Source organism: Mobula hypostoma, chromosome 6 (genome assembly GCF_963921235.1).
Source record: "Mobula hypostoma chromosome 6, sMobHyp1.1, whole genome shotgun sequence".
In the NCBI taxonomy this organism is placed as follows: Eukaryota; Metazoa; Chordata; class Chondrichthyes; order Myliobatiformes; family Myliobatidae; genus Mobula; species Mobula hypostoma.
The window spans coordinates 161,114,637-161,136,144 of NC_086102.1; the positions used below are offsets into that span (position 1 = coordinate 161,114,637).

A 21,508-nucleotide genomic window follows, 5' to 3' on the forward strand; every position below is an offset into this window, starting at 1 on the left:
GAGACACCGCTCCCTGAAGATGTCCTGGGTACTTTGTAGGCTAGTGTCCAAGATGGAGCTGACTAGATTTACAACCTACCATTAAATATTAGCATGGCTGATATGCTCCAGGCCTTATCTCCAATGCCACTTCCCCATATGCCACAACTCTGTGATTTTTTTCTAAAAATTATCTACACATGTTGAATAGTTTGAATGAGACCACAGCAATTAAAACTAACAAATTAAGTGTCTTAAATAGCTTTGCTTGAGGGTAGCTCATTATTCAAACTACATGAGCCACTTTGCATCTCTGATTATATTGCCAAACGTTTGAGATATTGTAGTAAATGGAATATGAATTTCAACTACTCTCTGTTCCAAGTGTTTTCTTTAAAGTCTACAAAATGTAAATGCAGAATTATCATATGATACACCACAGGAGGTGGACAAATGCACTGGTCTTTTTACAGCAATGTGTGATGCATTGCAGTACATATTATTCACTATTAATATCGCAGTTTTTATTCTACCAAATTATTCTCTTTTTCTGCTGAATTTGGCATGTAGTTTCACATTAAACAATACAAAAAACATTCACTAGAAAATAGAATTATTTATTTTGTAGTGGAAAAAAGGTTGATTTAAATCACCTACACTCTTGGTCTTGGGATGGGGTGGAAGGACCTTGTGGGTAGAGGAGGGTTTTGTTTTCTTATCACTTGGCAAGCACACTGGCCTGAACCAGCACTTGCATGCTTTGGGCCTGCACACTATCAGACTGTTCAAATGCCATTGTCAATAACTGATGAGGTATGAAGTGAAGTACGGGATGATAACATGTGGTGGCCAGCAGTGCGTTTGTGGAGCTGAGAGAAGTCTGTCCATCTCTTTAGGCTCAACATGTATAGTGGTAGAAGAGATCACTAACTAAACAGGGACTACTAGTTAAAGACGGGACACATGAATGGATCAACTGTGTCAGATATCCCCTCATGTTTCTGATAAAATTGAAATTCCTGTTAATTCTGGAATGCTTCGATATTCTCTGTTGTTATAGTGTTTCTCAGGACAAGAACAGAGCTTATAAAGCATAGACTGAAGGCTATTTCAACAAGTTGCCAAAAACAATTCAGATTTAGATCTCCACTTCAGAATAGTATTTACTACTCAATAGTTGTGACTTTTCATTTCCCACATCGATATTAGGGAATGAGACAGGGCAGGTGACAGAGTGTAATGCATTAGTTTCAAAGTAATTATGGAAAAGGACAAGTCTGATCCTTGGATTAAGATTCTAAATTGGAAAAAGGCCACTTGTGATGGTATCAGAAAGGATCTGGCAAGTGTGGATTGAGATAGGTTGTTTTCTGGCAAAGGTGTACTTGGTAAATTGGAGACTTTCAAAGATGAAATTTTGAGAATACAAAGGCAGGATAATAGGTTTATGGAACCTTGGTTTTTGAGAGATATTAAGCAGGTTCATATTACGGATAGTCAGGCAGGAACAAATGAGGTACGTGAGTATATGAAATGCAAGAGAACACTTTAGAAAGAAATCAGGAGGACTAAAAGAAGACATGAGGTTCCTCTAGCAGACAAGGTGAAGGAGAATCCCAAAGGCTTCTACAGATATGTTAAAAGCAAAAGGAATGCAAGGGACAGAATTGGTCCTCTGGAAGATCAGAATGGTAATCCATGTGTGGAGCCAAAAGAGGTGGGGGAGATCTTAAATGGATTCTTTGCATCTGTATTTACTCAGGAGATGACACAGACTCAATAGATGTGAGGAAATACAGCAGAGAGATCATGGACCCTATACAGATTACAGAGGAGGTGGTGTTTGCTGTCTTTAGGTAAATTAAGGTGGATAAATCCCCAGGCCCTGACATTGTGTTGCCTCAGGCTTTGTGGGAGGGTAGCGTAGAAATTACATGGACCCTAGCAGAGATACTTCAAAAATCCTTAGCCACAGGTGAGGTGCCGGAGGATTGGAGGATAGCTAATGTTGTTCCTAAGAATAAGCCAAGAAATTATAGGCAGATGAGCCTGGCATCAGTAATGGGAAAGTTATTGGAATATATTCTAAGAGAGCAGGTATATAAGTATTTGAATAGGCTGGAACTGATTAGGGATAGTCAACAGGACTTTGTGCATGGTGAGTCATGTATAAGCAATCTTATAGAGTTTTTGGGAGGAAATTACCAGGAAAGTTGATGAAGGCAAGGCAGTGGATATTGTCTACATGGACTTTAGCAAGGGATTTGACAAGGTCTTACATGGAAGGTTGGTCAAGAAGGTTCACTGCTCAGCATTCAAGATGAGTGTCACAAACCCTGTGATGGGTTGAAAAGGACCAGCAGAAATGGAACACACCTGGAGTCTGGTTTACTATAAATTAAGACTATATTTATTTTTACTGCGAATTAATATCATTAAACTGAATAATACAATACAGGTTATAAACTATTTTATATATATGTCCGTAAATGTGTGTGTGGATACAAAAAAAATAATAGTCCAGGAGGTAGATATCAGTCTTACGGTGTCAGGTAAGTTTAAGCAGTTCAGTTCACTTTGTGTTGCGTCGAGTTGAATTGATGGAGAGAGAGAGAGAGGGAGTTAATTGAGTTGATGTTCAAGTTGGCAGCTTTAGTTGTTCTTGCTTCCAAAGTTTTCAGAGTCACTTGGTGTGACCCCCACACAGACACAGATGGACAGAGCCCCTTCTAGGGAACAGTCTACTAGCCCACGGCACGGGTTCACCACCAGCAGACCCCCACAGGCAAGCTCTTACCCGCACTGGTAATCACGGGTCGAAATTAATCGGTCCATCGCCTCCACCCTTGTGGTGGTCTTAAACTCCACCAGTGGTTTCTCGGGTAGCTTCCACAGTTCACTCGTGTCGTGTCTCCTCTGCCATTATCAGACCAAAGGATCAACTTTTTATAATCCATCCAAAATTCCAGCGTCCGTTAGCTCAATTGCCCTGAGCTGTTACCATGGTGACTTCCCAGCTTGTGTCTCAGCTCGCCATATTCTCTCTCTCTTTTAATTGCCTCCTTGTTCATTAGACTGCTGAACTTTCTAGCAGTTTCTCACCTGTGTGACATGAGGTAGTAAATTGGATGAGACATTGGCTTCGTGAAAGAAGCCAGAGAGTGGTTTAAATGGTTAGCTCTCTGACTGTAGGCCTATGACTTGTGGAGTGGCACAGGGATTGGTGCTGGGTCCATTGTTGTTTGTCATCTATATCAATGAGCTGCATGAATATGTGGTAAACTGGAACAGTAAATTTGTGGACGACACCACAATTGGTGGTGTAGTGAACAGTGAGGAAGATGGTCAAATTTTGCAGTGGGATCTGGACAAGCTGGAAAAAATGGCAGATGGAACTTAATGCAGACAAGTGTGAGGTGTTGCACTTTGGGAAGCCAGGTCTTACACAGTGAGTGTTATGGCACTGTGGAGTGTGGTAGAGCAGAAGGATCTGGGAAAACAGATCCATAATTTGTTGAAAGTGGTGTCACAGGCAGATAGGGTCATAAAGAAAGCTTTCGGCACATTGGCTTTCATAAATCAATGTATTGAGTACAGGAAATTGGATGTTATGTTGAAATTGTATAAGATGTTGGTGAGGCCTAATTTGGAGTATTGTGTGCAGTTTTGGTCACCTATCTACAGGAAAGATGTAAATAAGATTGAAAGAGTGCAGAGAAAATGTACAGGCATGTTGTTGGATTTTGAGTACTTGAGTTACAGGGAAAGGTTGAGCCGGTTAGGACTTCATTCCCTAGAATGTAAAAGACTGAGGGGAGATTTGATAGAGGTATACACAATTCTGAGGGGTATATATAGGGTAATTGCAAGCAAGCTTTTTCCACTGAGGTTGGGTGAGACTACAACTAGAGGTCGTGGGTTAAGAGTGAAAGGTGAAATGTTTAAAAGGAACATGAAGGGGAATCTTCTTCACTCAGAGGGTGTTGAGAAGCTGCCAGCCCAAGAGATGGATGCAGGGCCAATTTCAATATTTAAGAGAAATTTGGATAGGTACCTGGATGAGTGGGGTATGGAGGGCTATGGTCTGGGTGCAGGTTGATGGGACTAGGCAAATTAATAGTTCAGCATGGACTAGATGGGCTGATGGGCCTCTTTCTGTGCTGTAGTGCTGTATGACCCTAACTTTTCTACAAGTGAACCAAAACTGATATTTGAATATAATATTGTTAAATTCTTCCATGTTTTTGTAGCTGTACTGTGCACGGTTAACTGGTGAATTCCAAATTCACTTTCCTAGATTTAGAAAATGAAGCATTTTTACCTCTAAAGATTCTTTCAATATCTTACTGGTAACTATTTCCAGAAACCAAATTTATCTAGAAAGCTTGTGTAATTCTGGTAAGATCAGTAACGTTCTGCTCATTCCTATAAAAAAATGTTGCACTTGGACAAAACTAATGTCAATGTAATAAATTGTAACTGTTTAGATGCTGGTATGTTCTCGTATATTCTCAGAATGGAACATGCAACATTCAACATTAATATGTTATATTAACTCATATCTTTTTGCACATTAAAACACCAGTGTGTTAATTATACTGTACGCTCAGAAATAAAACATGGGAGCAATACCAATTTCTGTTTTCACAAAATTCATCTGAATACTCTTCATGAGTCAACTTTATGTTTACAGCTCTTACTGCGGGACAAAATAACTTTTTTCAAGTTGTTATTGTTTCCATTCGGTCTTCCAAGGTCACTTTATTTTGTGAGGACCACATTCGTTGTTTCTCTGTTGATAAAGGAACAGAACTGACAGATTATTGCTGTCAAAATAGAGATGTGTCAGCTTTCTAAAGCAGTGATACAACACATGCTGTCTTACTCTATTTTTAAACTAGCTGTTCTCTGCTGTGGAACCTTAACCAGTATTAGCCGAGCCTTTTTTCTGAATACATATACTGTACCGTAATGAACATTCAACTTAATTGTTTAAATGTTACTTAACACCTTATTTACACTTACTTGAAAAATTCTGTTTGTTGGATTTATCTATCCGCTATTTGAATTGTGAAGTTGCAGGTATGTCTAGTGAAAGTAATTTTGGAGGTCGACCTTCAGCAACGACTGTTAGTACAGTAGCTGTCCAAATAGGAGACTCAAGAATTGTTGTAGCTATACTAAAGGCAAGTTGCTTTTTCTCTCTTTATGGTTAACTGCGCTGTGTTTTTATTGTTCTTTGATATAGGTAACTTTGTTAAATTTGGCAGATCATTCACTTAAAATTCTGCATGTTTCTGTATTAAGTGGCTTTCTAAAACTTCAAATCTTATAGCATTTTGCAAGTGTTACTTACAATTTGATAAAATATAAAACAACAATTTAAAGTAAAAGTCATGGTCATCGTGATTTCATGTTAAATAATTACTCTTTGTATTTCAGTCTGGGATGTGTGTGGAACTTCAGCTTGTTGAATCAAAACCAAATCTACTCGAGATTGGCAGTAATCTGGATGAAACCAAGAAACTACTGAATGAACATGAGATCCTTCTCGTTAAACTGAAGGTAAGGGGGCATAAAATGCCCAGACAATCATTAATTGGTAGTGTTCATATCACTCAGGCAGAGAGATTAATCTACATATTTTATTTTCCACCTAGAGCTTGACATTACCAAATCTTTATTCATTGTTGGCACAGAAAAGTACATGTTCATGAGATTGAATGAGAGAAAATAAAACTGTAGGAAAGAGCTACTCATTTGGTTGCACCATTGATTTGCTACAAGTACAGATTTAGGAAGGAAAAATCTGGAGGCTATTATCACACTGGTTCCATTAGAATTAATCCATTTGGAATTGGTAAGGTTAGTGGGAGAGCACTACATCAAAATGGATCAGGCAGGCAATTTTGTTCTTGATGCAAAGAGTTTATAAAAGAACCTTGCCAGCTTCAACATACGAATAAGCAGTTGGTGGACTTTTACAATATAGGAAATTGTAAAGTTGTTTAAATTTATAAGAAGAAAAAAACATCAAATATTTTAAATGGTGAGAAGTTAACAGTTACAATTTACAGAGGAATCTTGACTAGAATGCAGCAGGTTAACATGCAAGCATAAGAAGTCAGGAGAAGGACAAATAGTGTGTTTCCTATTCTTGGGACTGAAGTTCTTGCTGCATTGCTGGGCTTTGTTGCTGAACCCATCTTAAGACCATGAAACGGAGGAGCAGAAATAGGTCATTTGGCCCATCAAGTCTGCTCTGCATTTCAATCATGCCTGATTCTTTCTTTCCCTCCTCAGCCCCACTCCTGGCCTGTTCCCCAAGTCCTTTGATGCCGTGCCCAATCAAGAACCTATTAATTTCTTTCTTAAATACCCAACATCCTGGCCTCCACAGCTGCCTGTGGTAATAAATTCCACAAATACACCACTCTCTGGCTAAAGAAGTTTCTCTGCATCTCTGTTTAAATGATCACTCCTCTATCCTGAGGCTGCTCCCACTTGTTTTAGACTCCCCCACCATGGGAATCATTCTTTCCACATCCACATTGAAAAGTTTCAATGAGATTCCCCCCTCATCCTTATAAATTCCAGCGAGTACAGTCCCAGAGCTATCTAATGTTCCTTGTATGATAACCCTTTCATTCCCGGAATCATCCCTGTGAACCTCCTCTGAAGCCTCTCCAATGCCAGCACATCTTTCTTAGATGAGGAGCCCAAAGCTGTTTGCAATACTCAAGATGAGGCATCACCAGTGCCTCGTAAAGCCCCAGTATCACATCCTTGCTCTTGTATTCTAGACCTCTTGAAATGAATGCTAACATTGCATTTGCCTTCCTCATCACTGACTCAACCTGCAAGTTAACCTTTTGGGTGTTCTGCACAAGGACTCCCAGGTCCCTTTGCATCTCCAATTTTTGGATTTTCTCCCCATTTAGAAAATAGTCTGCACATTAAATTTCTACTACCAAAGTGCATGACCATGCATTTTTCAACATTGTATTTCTTTTGCCACTTTCTTGCCCATTCTCCTAATTTGGCTAAGTCCTTCTGCAGTCTACCTATTTCCTCAACACTACCTGCCCCTCCATCAATCTTAGTATCACCAATCTTCTTCAGTAAAATCTTGTCATAGTACCGTGTGTTAAAAAAGTGAGTGGGTTCTTACTTCAGAGGTCACTGAGAAGTACAAGTAACTCACAACTGATCACATACTGAAATATCGACACTTGATACCACTAAAGGAGGATTGGAGTGGTCTGAATGTTCCCTGAAGCAGTAAGTTTGGAACCTGCTGCTGACCACTATATCTCCATATTCAGGGAACTATACTTACCTTAAGGTCTTATTGTTCACTGACACTCCCCAGGGTACTTTCTTTCATTGTCTATGTTCTTGCCTGGTTTAACTTAACAAAATGTATAATTTTACACTTACACAAGGAAATCTGCAGATGCTGGAATTTCAAGCAACACACACAAAAAATGCTGGTGAACGCAGCAGGCCAGGCAGCATCTATAGGAAGAGGTACATTCGCCGTTTCGGACCGAGACCCTTCATCACGAAGAGTCTCAGCCCAGAACGTTGACTGTACCTAATTTTACACTTGTCTGGATCTCATGTATTCTGGCTTACCATACAGAACCTTGTCAAAAACCGCTGAAATCCATGTTGACAATGTCCACCACCTTGCCCTTGTCATTCCTTGTGGTTGCCTTCTCAAAAAACTGTGTCAAATCTGTGAGTCATGATCTTTCTTGGAAAAGTCATGCTGACTATCCCGAATAAGCCTGTGCAAATAAATCCCGTCCCTCAGAATTCCCTCCAATAATATCCTCATCACTGATGTAAGTGTCACTGACCTGCAGTTTCTTGGCTTATCCTGATGTCCTTCTTAAGTATTAGCCATCCCTGATAAATATTAGCAAACTTCAGGTACCTCACCAAAGCTAATAAAGATACAAAAATCTGTGACTGGACCCCAGCAATCTCCTCCCGTTTACCACATTGCCTTAGAACACACCCAGTTAGGGCCTAGGGATTTATCAATCTTCATGCACTTCAACAACTCCTTCATTGTGATGTCAATATGCTTCAGGGTATCACTGTTCTCTCCTCTGAAGTCAGCAGCTTCCATGGTAAGTTCAGATGTCAAATATTAATTTAAGACCTCATCCATTCTTCCATACCTCCACACATAGACTGCCACACCGATCCTTAATGGAAGACTACTCTCTTACCAGTTAGCATTTGATTTTAATATATTTAGAGTATCTTTTAGGATGCACCTTTACCTTATCTTCCATAGATATATCTTGTGCCCTAGTTGCTTTCCTAATTTGTTTTTAAAGTGTACTCCTACTTTGTTTTTAGTACTTTATTCTCAGCTTCCTATACCAGACACAGTGCCTCTTTCTCTTCCCCTATTAGAGCTTCAGAATTTCTTATCTCCCTAATCCTGCCAGCATTGGCCTTCACTCCAACAGGAACATGCTGACCCTGAACTTTTCCTATCTCAATTTTAAAAGCTTTCCACATATTAGACCTGCTAAAGACCTCTCATAATCAACATTTGCAATTTCCTGTCTCACACCATCAAAATCAGCCCTTCTCCAATTTAGGACTTCTAATTTGTGGACCAGCCCTTCCTTTTCCCATAAATATCTTAAAACTAATGGAATTAGTCCGGCAGTGCTGCACCAGTGACATGTCAGCCATTTGTCCAACCTCATTTCCTAAGAGGAGGTCAAGTGTTGCCCCTTTTCAAGTGTGGCCAACTACAAATTGCCTCAGAAAACGTCCCTGGATGCACTCAGCAAATTCTGCCCAATCTCATCCTTCAGCACTATGATATTTAATCTATTTAATCCCAAAAAATTGATTGTATATTGTAAATAGATTTAAAGATCTAGCTTTTCAGAAACTGTTTTTTGCTTGGCTTGTAATTCTGTGCTTGCTTAAGCACAACATTCATATTGGTGCACAGTGGTTTTCTGCAGTTAGATTTGGCCACAGACCACTGGGGCAAAATGGAGGTGAAACATTTCTGCATTTATGGCTGTGTGGTGTCCAGCCTACCTGGATTCAATACTTGCCCAAATTACAAAAATAATCCATTCCATAATGTTAAAATCTATTTTTGCAAAAATTCACTAGGTAGAATGTATTTTCTCCAATCTTCTTTTCGCTCGTTATCAAACTCTATTGTTACAGGACTACCCTCCAATCAGGTCAGTTAAATTATTTTTCTTTTATCCAAGCAAAAAAAAAGCAGGTAATACTTTCTCACAGGTACCAGACCTCAAATCACCAATGATTAAAACTGAAATAAGCTACGTAGAAGAAACATGTATTTTATTTTCTGCAAAGCACAATGTGGCAGATTTAAAACAACTTAAGGCTATCATTTTTGATCAGAATTTAGTCTAGGGACATTATTATGATACAATGATTTAACCAGTAATTTTATATGCAATTATATTTAACCTTTTTGAAATTTCATATATCTTATTGACTAATTGTTTTATTGGAAAATAAAGCACAGTTAAGTCAAAGAAAGTCATTGCTTCTAGTTCAGTTCTTAGACTAAGACCTGTTGGCACCACAGTGTCGGCCAAGGAAACGCAGGCAAGTGTGAGCTGAGCACAAACAAGTTTCTGGTGTCAGTTCAAGTTTTATCTTGAGCTGACCCCTATAATAGCAAAGAGCATAATATTTAAGGTTTCACTGACTTCTCTTTTTATTTGGTCATATAAAGAAAAGGGCTTTGTTCATCAAAAAAAGCTGTAAAAGCAAATCTATATGTAGAAACAATATTTTAAGTGAAAGAAACCGCATTGGCTTTTAAGAACAAAAACCTGGCCATGAAATTGCTGTTATTAATAGATGAATGGGAGTTATTTCTCTTAAACTATTCAGATAAATCCTTGATTTGTAATTATAAATTAATTAATGACTATTTGCTAGAGACAAAGGCATAAACAGAAAAAAATAAATATACAGTACCGTGCAAAAGTCTTGGGCACATATATATATGACACTTGTGAGTGATGATAAACCTGATTCTGATATGAGTCTCTATTGTGGACTGAGAGTGGGAAGGGGACAGGGAGGATGAAAGGGGAAGGGATAGGGGAGGGAGCAGGAAGCACCAGAGGATCAAATGACCTTGCCTGGTGTCTCAGGACTGGATGTGCCTGCAACTGCACCACCACCCACCCCCCGCCCTGTCCCTGGCACTCCTCTCTGCCGCCACCTATCCCACACCCTCATCATTCCCAACATCCTTTGCTCCTGCCAGATTTACAAACTCACTTTGTGCTCCACATTCATAAACACAGTATTGTGCAAAGGTCTTAGGCACCCTAGCTATATATATGAGCCTAAGACTTTTACACAGTACTGTATATATTCTAATGTTGACTATTTTCTTATTACTAACCTTTTAATGAAGTTTCAGTGTTGGCAAATGCTGAAATACAGGACAATAGAGTGTTGGGTTTCTCTTTCACTGTTACCAGTTGTAATGCCAAATTCACTCCTAAACAAATATTAACTCACTCATAAAATTGATATTATTACCCATTTTCTCTCACTTTCTACATAACCTATTTGTCTTTATTTCAAGTATTAGCCTGTTCTCTTAAACTACAGAAATGCAACTGTCTCTGATGCACCTCGCAGCAAAGAAATAATTAAAAATCACTCATAAAAAGAATAATCCTACATGGTATTTTCTCATCAGTAATTTTAAGTTTATGATCTTCCACAGTGACATCCTAACATGAAGAAATAAATATTTTTGCCTCATGCTGAAAAAAAGAAATGATAATCCTAGTGGCTGGCTCTGTATTCATTTTCCTCTTTACAACATTTGCATTACTCACAGTATTAGAACATAGAAACCCTGCAGCACAATACAGGCCCTTCAACCCACAATGCTGTGCCGAACATGCACTTACTTTAGAAATTACCTCGGGTTACCCATAGCCCTCTATTTTTCTAAGCTCCATGTACCTATCCAGGAACCTCTTAAAAGACCCAATTGTATCCGTCTCCACCACCGTCGCCAGCAGCCCATCCCATGCACTCACCACTCTCTGCGTAAAAAACTTTTAAAAATAGTATTCTATGTCTTTTCTTTATGGGAGAGACTAAAGCAATATAGATGCTGTCTGATCTGCACTGTATTTACAACCCTTCATGCCTTTTGAAGGCAGTATTTTTATATAGCTGAATTTATTTTTTAATTTTTTCCTGTATTCCTGCATTCTAAGCTCCATAATTATTGTACCCAAAATAATTACCTGCACTTGCAATTTTCAGGATATTAGCCTGGATATTCCTGCCACAGGCCCAATACTTGTCCTTAATATTCACGGTAATCTCATTTAAATCCCTGCAATCAGGCTTGCTTGGCCAGCAGGTCAGAACACACTGAAACACAGAATGGCAGCAGGGTGGGCCGGATAATGGGTGGGGCTGCTGCCTCTAGCTCTGGGTGCTCTCTGTATGGAACTGATGACTTTGTGGCCAAGCTTGGGGACAATGCAAAGATAGGTGGAGGGGCAGGTAGTGTTGAGGAGGTACGGAATTTGAAGAAGGACTTGGACGTATTTGGAGACTGGGCAAAGAAGTGATAGATGGAATACAGTGTAGGAGTAATAAAGGTAGAAGTAATAAAGGAATAGACTGCAGTGGATTCTGGTTAATAGGGCCTTTGATTAGTCAGGGGCAGCTGCTTATTTGAGACAATTCTTAAAGAACAAAAACAAATCAAGAAGATAGCCGGCATTTCCTTCATTTATTTGGAATGTTATACCACTTAATTGGGGGCAGGTGACTGCTTCTAACCAGTATCAATCACCTGCATGTCATATGGCCATTAGGCACTACACTGTGCTTGAAGTGAACAGTTTTTAAATAACGCTACTTGCGTGTTTGTGTTCAGGAAGCAGTGACAGTGAGTAATAAACTGTAGGACAACTCAGAACTGTTTCGCTCACTGCGGTTTCAAGCATTCAGGCTTGGAGTTGCCAGAAACGGCTGGGAGTGAAAATAAATGATTCTGCTACTTCAACAAGTTAGCAACTGCAAAGAATTTGAAGGTATCGACAATCATCTTGAATGTTACAATTAAAGTGAAGATTTGTAGGATACAATTGTTGAAAGAACTGTTTGAATATAGTCTGTCATCTGCACTAGGTGTCTGCACTAATTTTATTAATTTACAGTCAATCAAAAGAACATGTCTTCAAATACTGAATTAATTCCTCTGTCAATAACTGTTAGGAACTAATACACGGTTTTATAGTACTGTAGTAGTTTTGGTAGTGTTCTAATTTATTCTGTAGTTAATTTAAATACATAATTTTTAGCAACACACACAAAATGCTGGAGGAACTCAGCAGGCCAGGCAGCATCTATGGAAAAGGAGTACAGTCGATGTTTTAGGCCAAGACCCTTTGACGGGACATTTTGAGTGTGTTGCTTGGATTTCCAGCATCTGTAGATTTTCTCTTGTGTGTACATAACTTGTTAATTAGTAAAATGGTCGTTTGCCTTTTTATACCTTTTTAACTATTTCCATGAAACCGGCTATCTTTGGCTAATTGGGCTAGCTGCTTGATTGGTCAATTATCCAGATTTCTGAAAAGGGAGCAGATCAGAAATCAGAGGTGCAATTGAACTTGGGAGACCTCGATCAGAATTCCCTAAAGGTTAACTTGCAGGTTGAGTCAGTAGTGAGGAAGGCAAATGCAATGTCAGCATTCATTTTGAGAGGACTAGAATATAAAAGCAAGGATGTAATGATGAGGCTTTATAAGGCACTGGAGTATTGTGAGCAGTTTTGGATCCCTTATCTAAGAAAGGATGTGCTAGCATTGCAGAGGGACTAAAGGAGGTTCATTAGGATGATCAAAGGAATGAAAGGGTAAACATATGAGGAGCGTTTATGGCATTAAGCCTGTACTCATTTGAGTTTAAGGGGATCTCATTAAAACCAATTGAGTATCAAAAGATCCAGATAGAGTGGATGTAGAGAGGATGTTTCCAGTTGTGAGAGATTCTAGGACTAGAGGACACCACCTCAGAATAGAAGGATGTCCCTTTAGAACAAAGATGAGGAGGAAATTATTTATCCAGAGGTTAGTTAATCTGGTAAATTAATTGCTACAGAAGGCTGTGGAGACCAAGTCATTGGGTATATTTAAAATAGAGGTTGATTAGTAAGGACATCAAAGGTTATAGGGAGAATGGGGTTGAGGGGGATAATAATCAGGCATGATGGAATGGTGGAGAGGATTCAATGGGCCAAATAGCCTACTGCTGCTCCTAGACCTTATGATCTTACGAAGTTTCCTCCAGGTGTCCCATTTTCCTTTCACTTCCAAATGAAGTGTTGGTATGTTAATTGGCTACTGTATGAATCAAAAGGGAGTTCATGGGCATGTGTGACTACAGGTGCATAAGTGAAGGGGGATTGGGACCAATAGGATTCTCCTACTGGGAAACTGCATGAATTTGATGGGCCATATGCCACCTTCTGTGTTGTAAATAAGTTAATGATTTGTATCCAGAATATTTTATTGAAATGTTCGAAGTTTATTCAACTGACTTTTTAAGTAGATAGCAGTCAAAAGCGAATGAACATGAGAGTTTCCTTTCATATGGATAAACTGGGTAGGGCCAAATGGGTTTTTTTCACCTAAATTAATTTTATGATTAAAAATGGTGTTTTTAACTGTAAAATGATGCAAAAGCTCTGCACAGAATTTGCAATTAACCCTGGATTTTTCATCTTCAATGCTAAGGACTGAACCATTTGTTTGAAAGATAGTTTTGAAATGATAATTTTGTGTGATTTAAGAGTTGTAAGAACATCAAAATTAAAGTCTACATTTTCTGGTTGTGAATGAATACCCTTTAATTTATGTATCATAACTTTTGTCAAGTTTAATACAAATTGTATCTTGTAGAAATCATGATTCATGATGAATCATCCTATACTTATTGGAGGTTATCACAATGACAGCTTCTAGAAGAAAATCCATCCCTTGAGTGAATTAAAAACTGGCCTAGTGCATGGAGCAAATATTAATTTAAGGCTTGAGACTAAAAACTTACCCTTGTTACATGAAATGTGAGATTGTTCTAATTAATCATCAATTCTGTCAGCAGAGGAAATTACCAGGCAGACAGACTTGCACATTTCCAGCTCTGTTATGGCATACTTAATGTGAGAAAGAAATAGCTGTGGGCAGAAGCTAAAATAAATGAAATGGAGACTCTACATGTGTCCTTTAATAGAAAACTATATTTTATTTTAATCCACCATGACAATTATTTCAAGTTTTTTTTCCCTCAAAATTTGAACTACCAAGCTCAGAGTTTGGAGTCCACAATATTGCCACTGGACTCTTTCATGCTCCCAGCTTTCGTTATCAGTCTTATTGAAATGCAAGTATTTGCAGTGATCATCATATTTAGCTTGTAATGGTTTGGTCTTCTGTCATCATGTTTATGTTATAGATCTGTGCCTCTAGTTGTTGTGCAATGGGAAATCGATTTTGGAAGAGGGAAGGAATTTTTTATTGCATTTATTTATAGCAGTTCAATGAAATTGTGCTTATAAGTGATATTAATATTCTGAAAATAGTGTGGTAAGTTCTCCAAGTCACCTCTTATTTTAATTCTCCATTCACCCTCTTTCTTTGGCTTGCTTATACAATTCCATCAAAGCTTAATTTAAGCCTTGAAGGGTGTAATATCCTTCAGGACTCTGCATTCAACATATTTCAGATAACAATTCTGCTGCTCCTGTTTACATCTTCTCCACAATAATATTTTCTTTCATTATTTGTCCCAATAGCACCCCCTTCTGTTTTATCATATTTCCTTCTACCTTCCAACCTGCTGCAAGCCTTATCTTTTGTTTCCCATTCCTCCAACTTTTGCTGTTTTCTCTGTATTGTAATTGATTGCTTCTAACATTTTCTGATGAGTAGATACTCACTGAACTGCTAAGTCTCTGACTGAATAATAAAATGGTGCTTGAAAAAATTGCAGGTGCTGAAAACCTAAAATAGAAAAATAAATGAAATACTGAGCCAGTTTGACCATATCTGTGGGAAGAGAAGCTCTGCTAATCCTGTTTTTCCTTTCACACCGACTGAATATTTCCAACATCTTCTGTTTTTTTTATATATTGGGATATAAATCCCTTAATAACCACTGAACCAGGTAACCTACCAAACCATTTCTGAACCAGCTGAAGAGCCAATTGGGTGTAGAATCAAATATAGGCCAGAGCAGCTAAGGCTGGCAGATTTCCTTCAGCAATGGACAAATTTTTTTTTAAGGTTTATAGGTGATGTTACCTATTTTAATATTTATTCCTTTATGTTAGTCATTAATATTAAATCCTCAGGTTACTGTGGTGGGAATGAAATTCAGTTCTTTGAATCTTTACGTAAACCGATGGTTCCCAACCTGAGATCTATGGACCTCTTTGGTTAATGGTAGGTGTCCATGGCATAAAAATAGTTGGGAACCCCCGAATTAAGCTGTGAGTCCACAATGAAACCATAACTCTTTGTCCTGGTGTCTTCCCACTTCCTTTCCAGTCCTGATAAAGGGTGCATTGCTCATTGCTCTGGAGTTCCAGCATCTGCTGAGTCCCTTGTGTTTAAAATACTGAAAGGCCCAGATAGAGGACAGGTGGAAAGGATGTTTGCTATAATGCTGAAGTCTAGGACCAAAGGGCACAGCTTCAGAATACAAGGATGACCTTTACAATAGAGATGATGAGAAATTTCTTTAGCCGTAGGGTGATGAATCTGTCGAATTCATTGTAACTGATGACTGTGGAGGCCAAGTCATTAGGTATCTTTAAAGCTGAGCTTGATAGGTTCTTGATTAGTGAGGGCATCAAAGGACATTAGGAGAAAGCAGGAGAATTGGGTTGAGAGAAATAATAAATCAGCCATAATGGAATAGTGGGAAAGACTTGATGGGCCGAATGACCTGATTTTGCTCCTATGTCTTGTGGTCTTATAAACATTTCAGCCACTAAATGCACTATTCATTTAGCTCACAGCAGGTCAACATATACCTGCATCTTGATTAAGGGACCACCACAGGAAAATTCAGAGTAACACACAAAAACACTGAAGTAACTCAGCAGGTGAGGCAATAGGACTATTGGACCATAAGACTGCAAAGCAGAGTAAGGCCATTTGGCCCATCGAATCTGCTCCACCATTTCATCATGGCTGATCCAATTTGTCCCTCAGCCTTAATCTTCTGCCTTCTCCCCATGTCCCCTCATGCCCTGACCGATCAAGAATTTATCAACATCTGCCTTAAATGTACATAAAGACTTAGCCTCCGCAGCTGCCTGTGGCAAAGATTCCACGGATTCACCACACTCTGGCTAAAGAAATTCCTCCTCATCTCCATTCTCAAGGGATGCCTCTCTTTTCCGAGGCAGTGTCCTCTGGCCTTAGACTCTCTTGCCGTAGGAAACATCCTCTCCACATTCACTCCATCCAAGCCTTTCACCATTCGATCGGTTTCAATGAGGTCACCCTCTTATTCTTCTGAATTCCAGTGAATGCAGGCCCAGAACCATCAAATGCTCTTCATATAACAAGCCATTCAGTCCTGGAATCATTTTCGTGAACCTCCTTTGACCCCTATCCAGTTTCAGCATATTCTTTATAAGTTAAGGGTCCCAAATCAGCACACAATACTCCAAGTGAGGCCTCGGCAGTGCTTTCTAAAGTTTCAACATTGTATCCTTGCTTTTATATTCTAGGCCTTTTGAAATGAATCATAACATTGCACTTGCTTTCCTCACCACAGACTCAACCTGCAAATTAACCTTAAGAGAATCCTGCACAAGGACTCCCAAGTCCCTTTGCTCCTCAGTTTTTTGTATTTTCTCTCCATTTGGAAATTAGTTGACTCTATCATTTCTTCTACCAAAGTGCATGACCATACACTTCCTGACACTGTATTCCGTTTGCCATTTCTTTGCACATTCTCCTAATCTAAGTCCTACTGCAACCTATCTACTTCCTCAGAACTACCTACCCCTCTACCTATTATCATTTTGTCTGCAAACTTTGCAACAAAGCCATCAAGTCCATCATCCAAATCAATGGCATATATTCTTGTAAAAAGAATTGGTCCCAACACAAACCCCTGTGGAACACCACTAGTCACCAGCAGCCAAGCAGAAAAGGCTCCCTTTATTCCCACTCTTTTCCTCCTGCCAGTCAGCCACTGCTTTATCCATGCTAGAATCTTCCCTGTAACACCATGGGCTTGTAACTTGTGAAGCAGCCTCATGTGTGGCAGCTTGTCAATGGCCTTCTGAAAATCCAAGTACACAGCATCCACCAATTCTTCTTTGTCTATCCTGCTTGTTATTTCTTCAAAGAATTCCAACAGATTTGTCAGGCAAAATTTTCCCTTAAATAAACCATGCTGACTACAGTCTATTTTATCATGTGCCTCCAACTACCCTGAGACCTCATCCCTAATAATTGACTCCAACAACTTCCCAACCACTGATGTCAGACTAACTGGCCTATAGTTTCCGTTCTTCTGTTTCTCTCCCTTCTTGAAGAGTGGAGTGACATTTGCAGTTTTCCAGTCTTCTGGAACCATTCCAGAATCTGGTGATTCTTGGAAGATCATTACTAATGCATCCACAATATCTTCAGCCACTACTTTCAGTACCCTGGAGTGCACACTATCTGGTCCAGGTGACTTATCTGCCTTAAGACCTTTCAGTTTCCCAAGAACCTTCTCCCTAGTAAAGGTAACTTCACACACTTCATGACCACTGACACCTGGAACTTCCACCATACTGCAAGTGTCTTCCACAGTGAAGACTGATGCAAAATACTTATCCAGTTCATCCGCCATTTCCTTGTCCCCCATTACTACCTCTCCGGCATGTTTTCCAGTGGTCTGATATCCATTCTTGCCTCTCTTTTACATTTTATGTATCTGAAGAAACTTTTGGTATCCTCTTTAATATTATTGGCTAGCTTATTTTAGTATTCTGTCATTACCTTAATAACATTTTTAGTTGCTTCTGTTAGTATTTAAAAGCTTCCAAATCCTCTAACTTCCCATTAATTTTTGCTCTATTATATGCCTTCTCTTAGGCTGTTATGTTGGCTTTGACTTCTCTTGTTAGCCACAGTTGTGCTATCTTGCCTTTAGAATACTTCTTCCTCTTTGGGATGTATATATCCTGTGCCTTCTGAATTGCTTCCAGAAATTCCAGCCATTGCTGCTCTGCCATCATCCTTGCCAGTGTTCTTTTCCAATCAATTTTAGCCAGGTCCTCTCTCACCTCTAATTCCCTTTATTCCACTATAATACTGATACATTTGACTTTGGCTTCTGCTCAAATTTCAGGAAGAAATTTGATCAAATTATGATCACTTGCCCTAAGGGTTCTTTTACCTTGAGCTTTCTAATCAATTCTGGTTCATTGCACAACACCCAGCCCAGAATAGTTGATCCCCTAGTGGCTCCAACTAGGTGCTGCTTTGAAAAACCATCTCAAAGGCATTCTAGAAATTCCCCCTTCTGGAATCCAGCACCAACCTGATTTTTCCAATTTACGTGCATACTGAAACTCCCCCATGACTATTGTAACATTGCCCTTTTGCCATGTGTTTTCTATCTCTCATTGTAATTTGTAGACCACATCGTTACTATGATTTAAGGCTCTGTATACAAATCCCATCAGGGTCTTTTTACCCTTAAAGTTTCTTAGCTTAGCCATATTGACTCAATGCCATCTGACCCTGTGTCAAATCTTTCTAATGATCTGGTTTCCATTTTTACCATTAGAGCACTGCCACCCCCTCTGCCCTCCTGCCTGTCCTTTTGATACAATATGTAAGCTTGGACATTAGGTTCCCAGCTATAAACTTCTTTCAGCCATGATTCAGTGCCTACAACATCATATGTGCCAATCTGCTACTATGCTGCAAGTTCACCTACTTTATTCTGTATACTGCGTGCATTCAAATACAACACCTACGGTTCTGTATTCACCCTTTTCAATCTTGTCCACCTTTTAAATTGCAACTCATCCTGTTGACTGCAATTTTGCTCTGTCAACAGACTCTCCTCACCTACACATTGCCTTTGTATGTAAACTAGCTACCTCATCTTTAACACTACGAGTATCATCTGCCTTTCCTACGACACTACTTGCATTGAAATATATACAGCTCAGGGCTCTAGTCACACCTTGCTCAGCCTTTTGATTCCTAACTTTGTCAGAGATCTTACCAACATCTGCCTCCACAACCTCTCCACTAACTATTCTGGCACTCTGGTTCCCATCCCCTTGCAACTCTAGTTTAAACCCCACCATGCAGCATTAAAAGGCCTTCCTTCGAAGATATTAGTCCCCCTCCAGTTCGGATGCAGACCATCCCTTCTGTACATGCCCCTCCTTTCCTGGAAGAGAGGCCAATAATCCAAAAACTTAAGTTGCCCCTCCAATTCCTTAGCCACGTATTAAACTATATAATCTTTCTAGTTCTGTCCTTGTAGCATGTGACACGGGTGCAGTCCTGAGATCACAACCCTGGAAGTCCTGCCCTTTAACTTAGCACATAACTCCCTGAACTCCCCATGCAGAACCTTGTCACTCGTCCTACACATGTCATTGGTACCTATATGGACCACGATTTCTGGCTGTTCACCCTCCCGTTTAAGAATGCTGAGGACTCTGTCCGAGATATTCTGGACCCTGGCAACCAGAAGGCAATATACCATCCGGGAATCGCGTTCTCACCCACAGAATCTTCTGTCTGTTCCCCTATCCAGCGAATCCCATATCACCACAGTGGGCCTCTTTCCCCCTCCGCCACCTCCGCCCGCCTTCTTTTCAGAGTCACAGAGGTAGTCTCAGTGCCAGAGACCCGACCACTGTGACTTTCCTATGTTAGGTCATCTTCCCCCCACTGTATCCAAAGCGGTATATCTGTTGTTGAGGGGGTTGGCCACAGGGGTATTCTGCACTAACGGTGAAATAGGGCAAGATTTTGTTGTCGACAGATCATGATGGATGGATTGGATTTCTGGAGTAGGACTGTGGGTTATGGAGTAAGCGTGGTGGGAGTAGTATGTTCTTATTTAAAGGAGAACTACTAATGTTAGATTTTTAGCTTCGGTCTAGGACATGCCGAAATTCCAAAGAAATGGGATTCGCATGGAATTCACATTTATGTTTAATTACAGAAGTGGCATTCTTTGCAACTGTATAGTGTCCTCTATTGCTTTTTTTTTCCATAAAGCTGTGCTAGATCAGGATTTCCCAACCTTCTTTATGTAATGGACCAATTCCATTAAGCAGCGGGTCCATGGACCCCGGGTTGGAAACCCCTGTGCTGGATGCCTGTGATGGCATTGGGTTCCCTGTCTGCAGAACTCAGAAAAAGGCTTTAAGCCTTACCTGATATACATATCTGCAGGTACCTTCTCTATAGGGAGGTTATACTGCATCCACCTACTCTTCAAAGATGAACTTACTTCCCTGTCTAGTGTCTCCGGTAAGATTTTAGTTGCCAATGCCCACTGCTTGAGTGGTGGGTCACCCCTCCCTACCAAGGAAGAGATATTTTTAAACACAGTTATTTTATTTTAATGATACCTGTTTAACTTTAAACAAATAAATTTATTTATTTGGTGGGAGGAGAAGATGGCGGCGCGACACAGCATGCGCAGCCCTCTGGTGCAAATCGGAATCAGAATCCTTTATTATCACCAAGTATGTGGACACATACAGGGAATTTGATGCCAATTTCCCTGAGCTCTCGCTGTACAGAAAATGATATCGTATTTGTAGGTAGGATACCGTGCATAATTCTGATTTGATGGAGACAAAAGTGAGAAGCAGAGCAACATCTGGAGAAATTTCTGAAATGCCCGGTTCACTGCCGCTGCTACTGTGCAATCGAGAATCTCCAGAGGGAAGGCCCCAAAACCCCCCGCTTTGCCTGCTGCTGGCGATCGAGGCTAAGATTGAAGCGTTCGGCAGAGATGGTGCTTGGTACTCGGTGTCGGAGGGCTGAGCGAAGCTCGAAGTTTTCGGACGACTCAGAGTCAGGTTGTGGTCGGGCATGGCAGGGAGAGTTTTCTTCCTTCTCCCGTCTGCGTGAGATGTGGGACTTTCGAGAGACTTTGAACTTTTTTACTGTGCCATGGCCTGTTCTTCATCAAGTTATGGTATTGTTGCACTGTTGTAACTATATGTTATAATTATGTGGTTTTGTTAGTTATTCAGTCTTGGTCTGTCCTGTGTTTCTGTGTTATCATACTGGAGGAATATTGTATCATTTCTTAATGCATGCATTACTAAATGACAATAAACGAGGACTGCGTGTCCTCATAATCTAAAAAAAATTCTTAACACACAACTAATGCTTGCAGAGGATTTCTAATTTATAAAAGACTTACGAATTTCCAAAGATTTACAAACTAC

The 21,508-nt window shown here is 39.8% G+C and overlaps 1 protein-coding gene across 6 annotated transcripts in view; it reads left to right on the forward strand.

Annotated features, from left to right (window-relative positions):
* Positions 1-4,903: 4,903 nt before the first annotated feature.
* The window catches only part of ccdc141 (coiled-coil domain containing 141), a 160,406-nt gene continuing 143,801 nt past the window's right edge, over positions 4,904-21,508 (forward strand). For all 6 annotated transcript variants that reach the window (XR_010018443.1, XM_063052079.1, XM_063052080.1 and 3 more), the window contains exons 1-2: positions 4,904-5,165; positions 5,422-5,544. Coding sequence is in view for 5 of the 6 variants with exons in the window: in XM_063052079.1 (XP_062908149.1) it covers positions 5,064-5,165; positions 5,422-5,544 (225 nt within the window). In the remaining variant the exon portion in view is untranslated. The remainder of the gene's footprint in view (positions 5,166-5,421; positions 5,545-21,508) is intronic.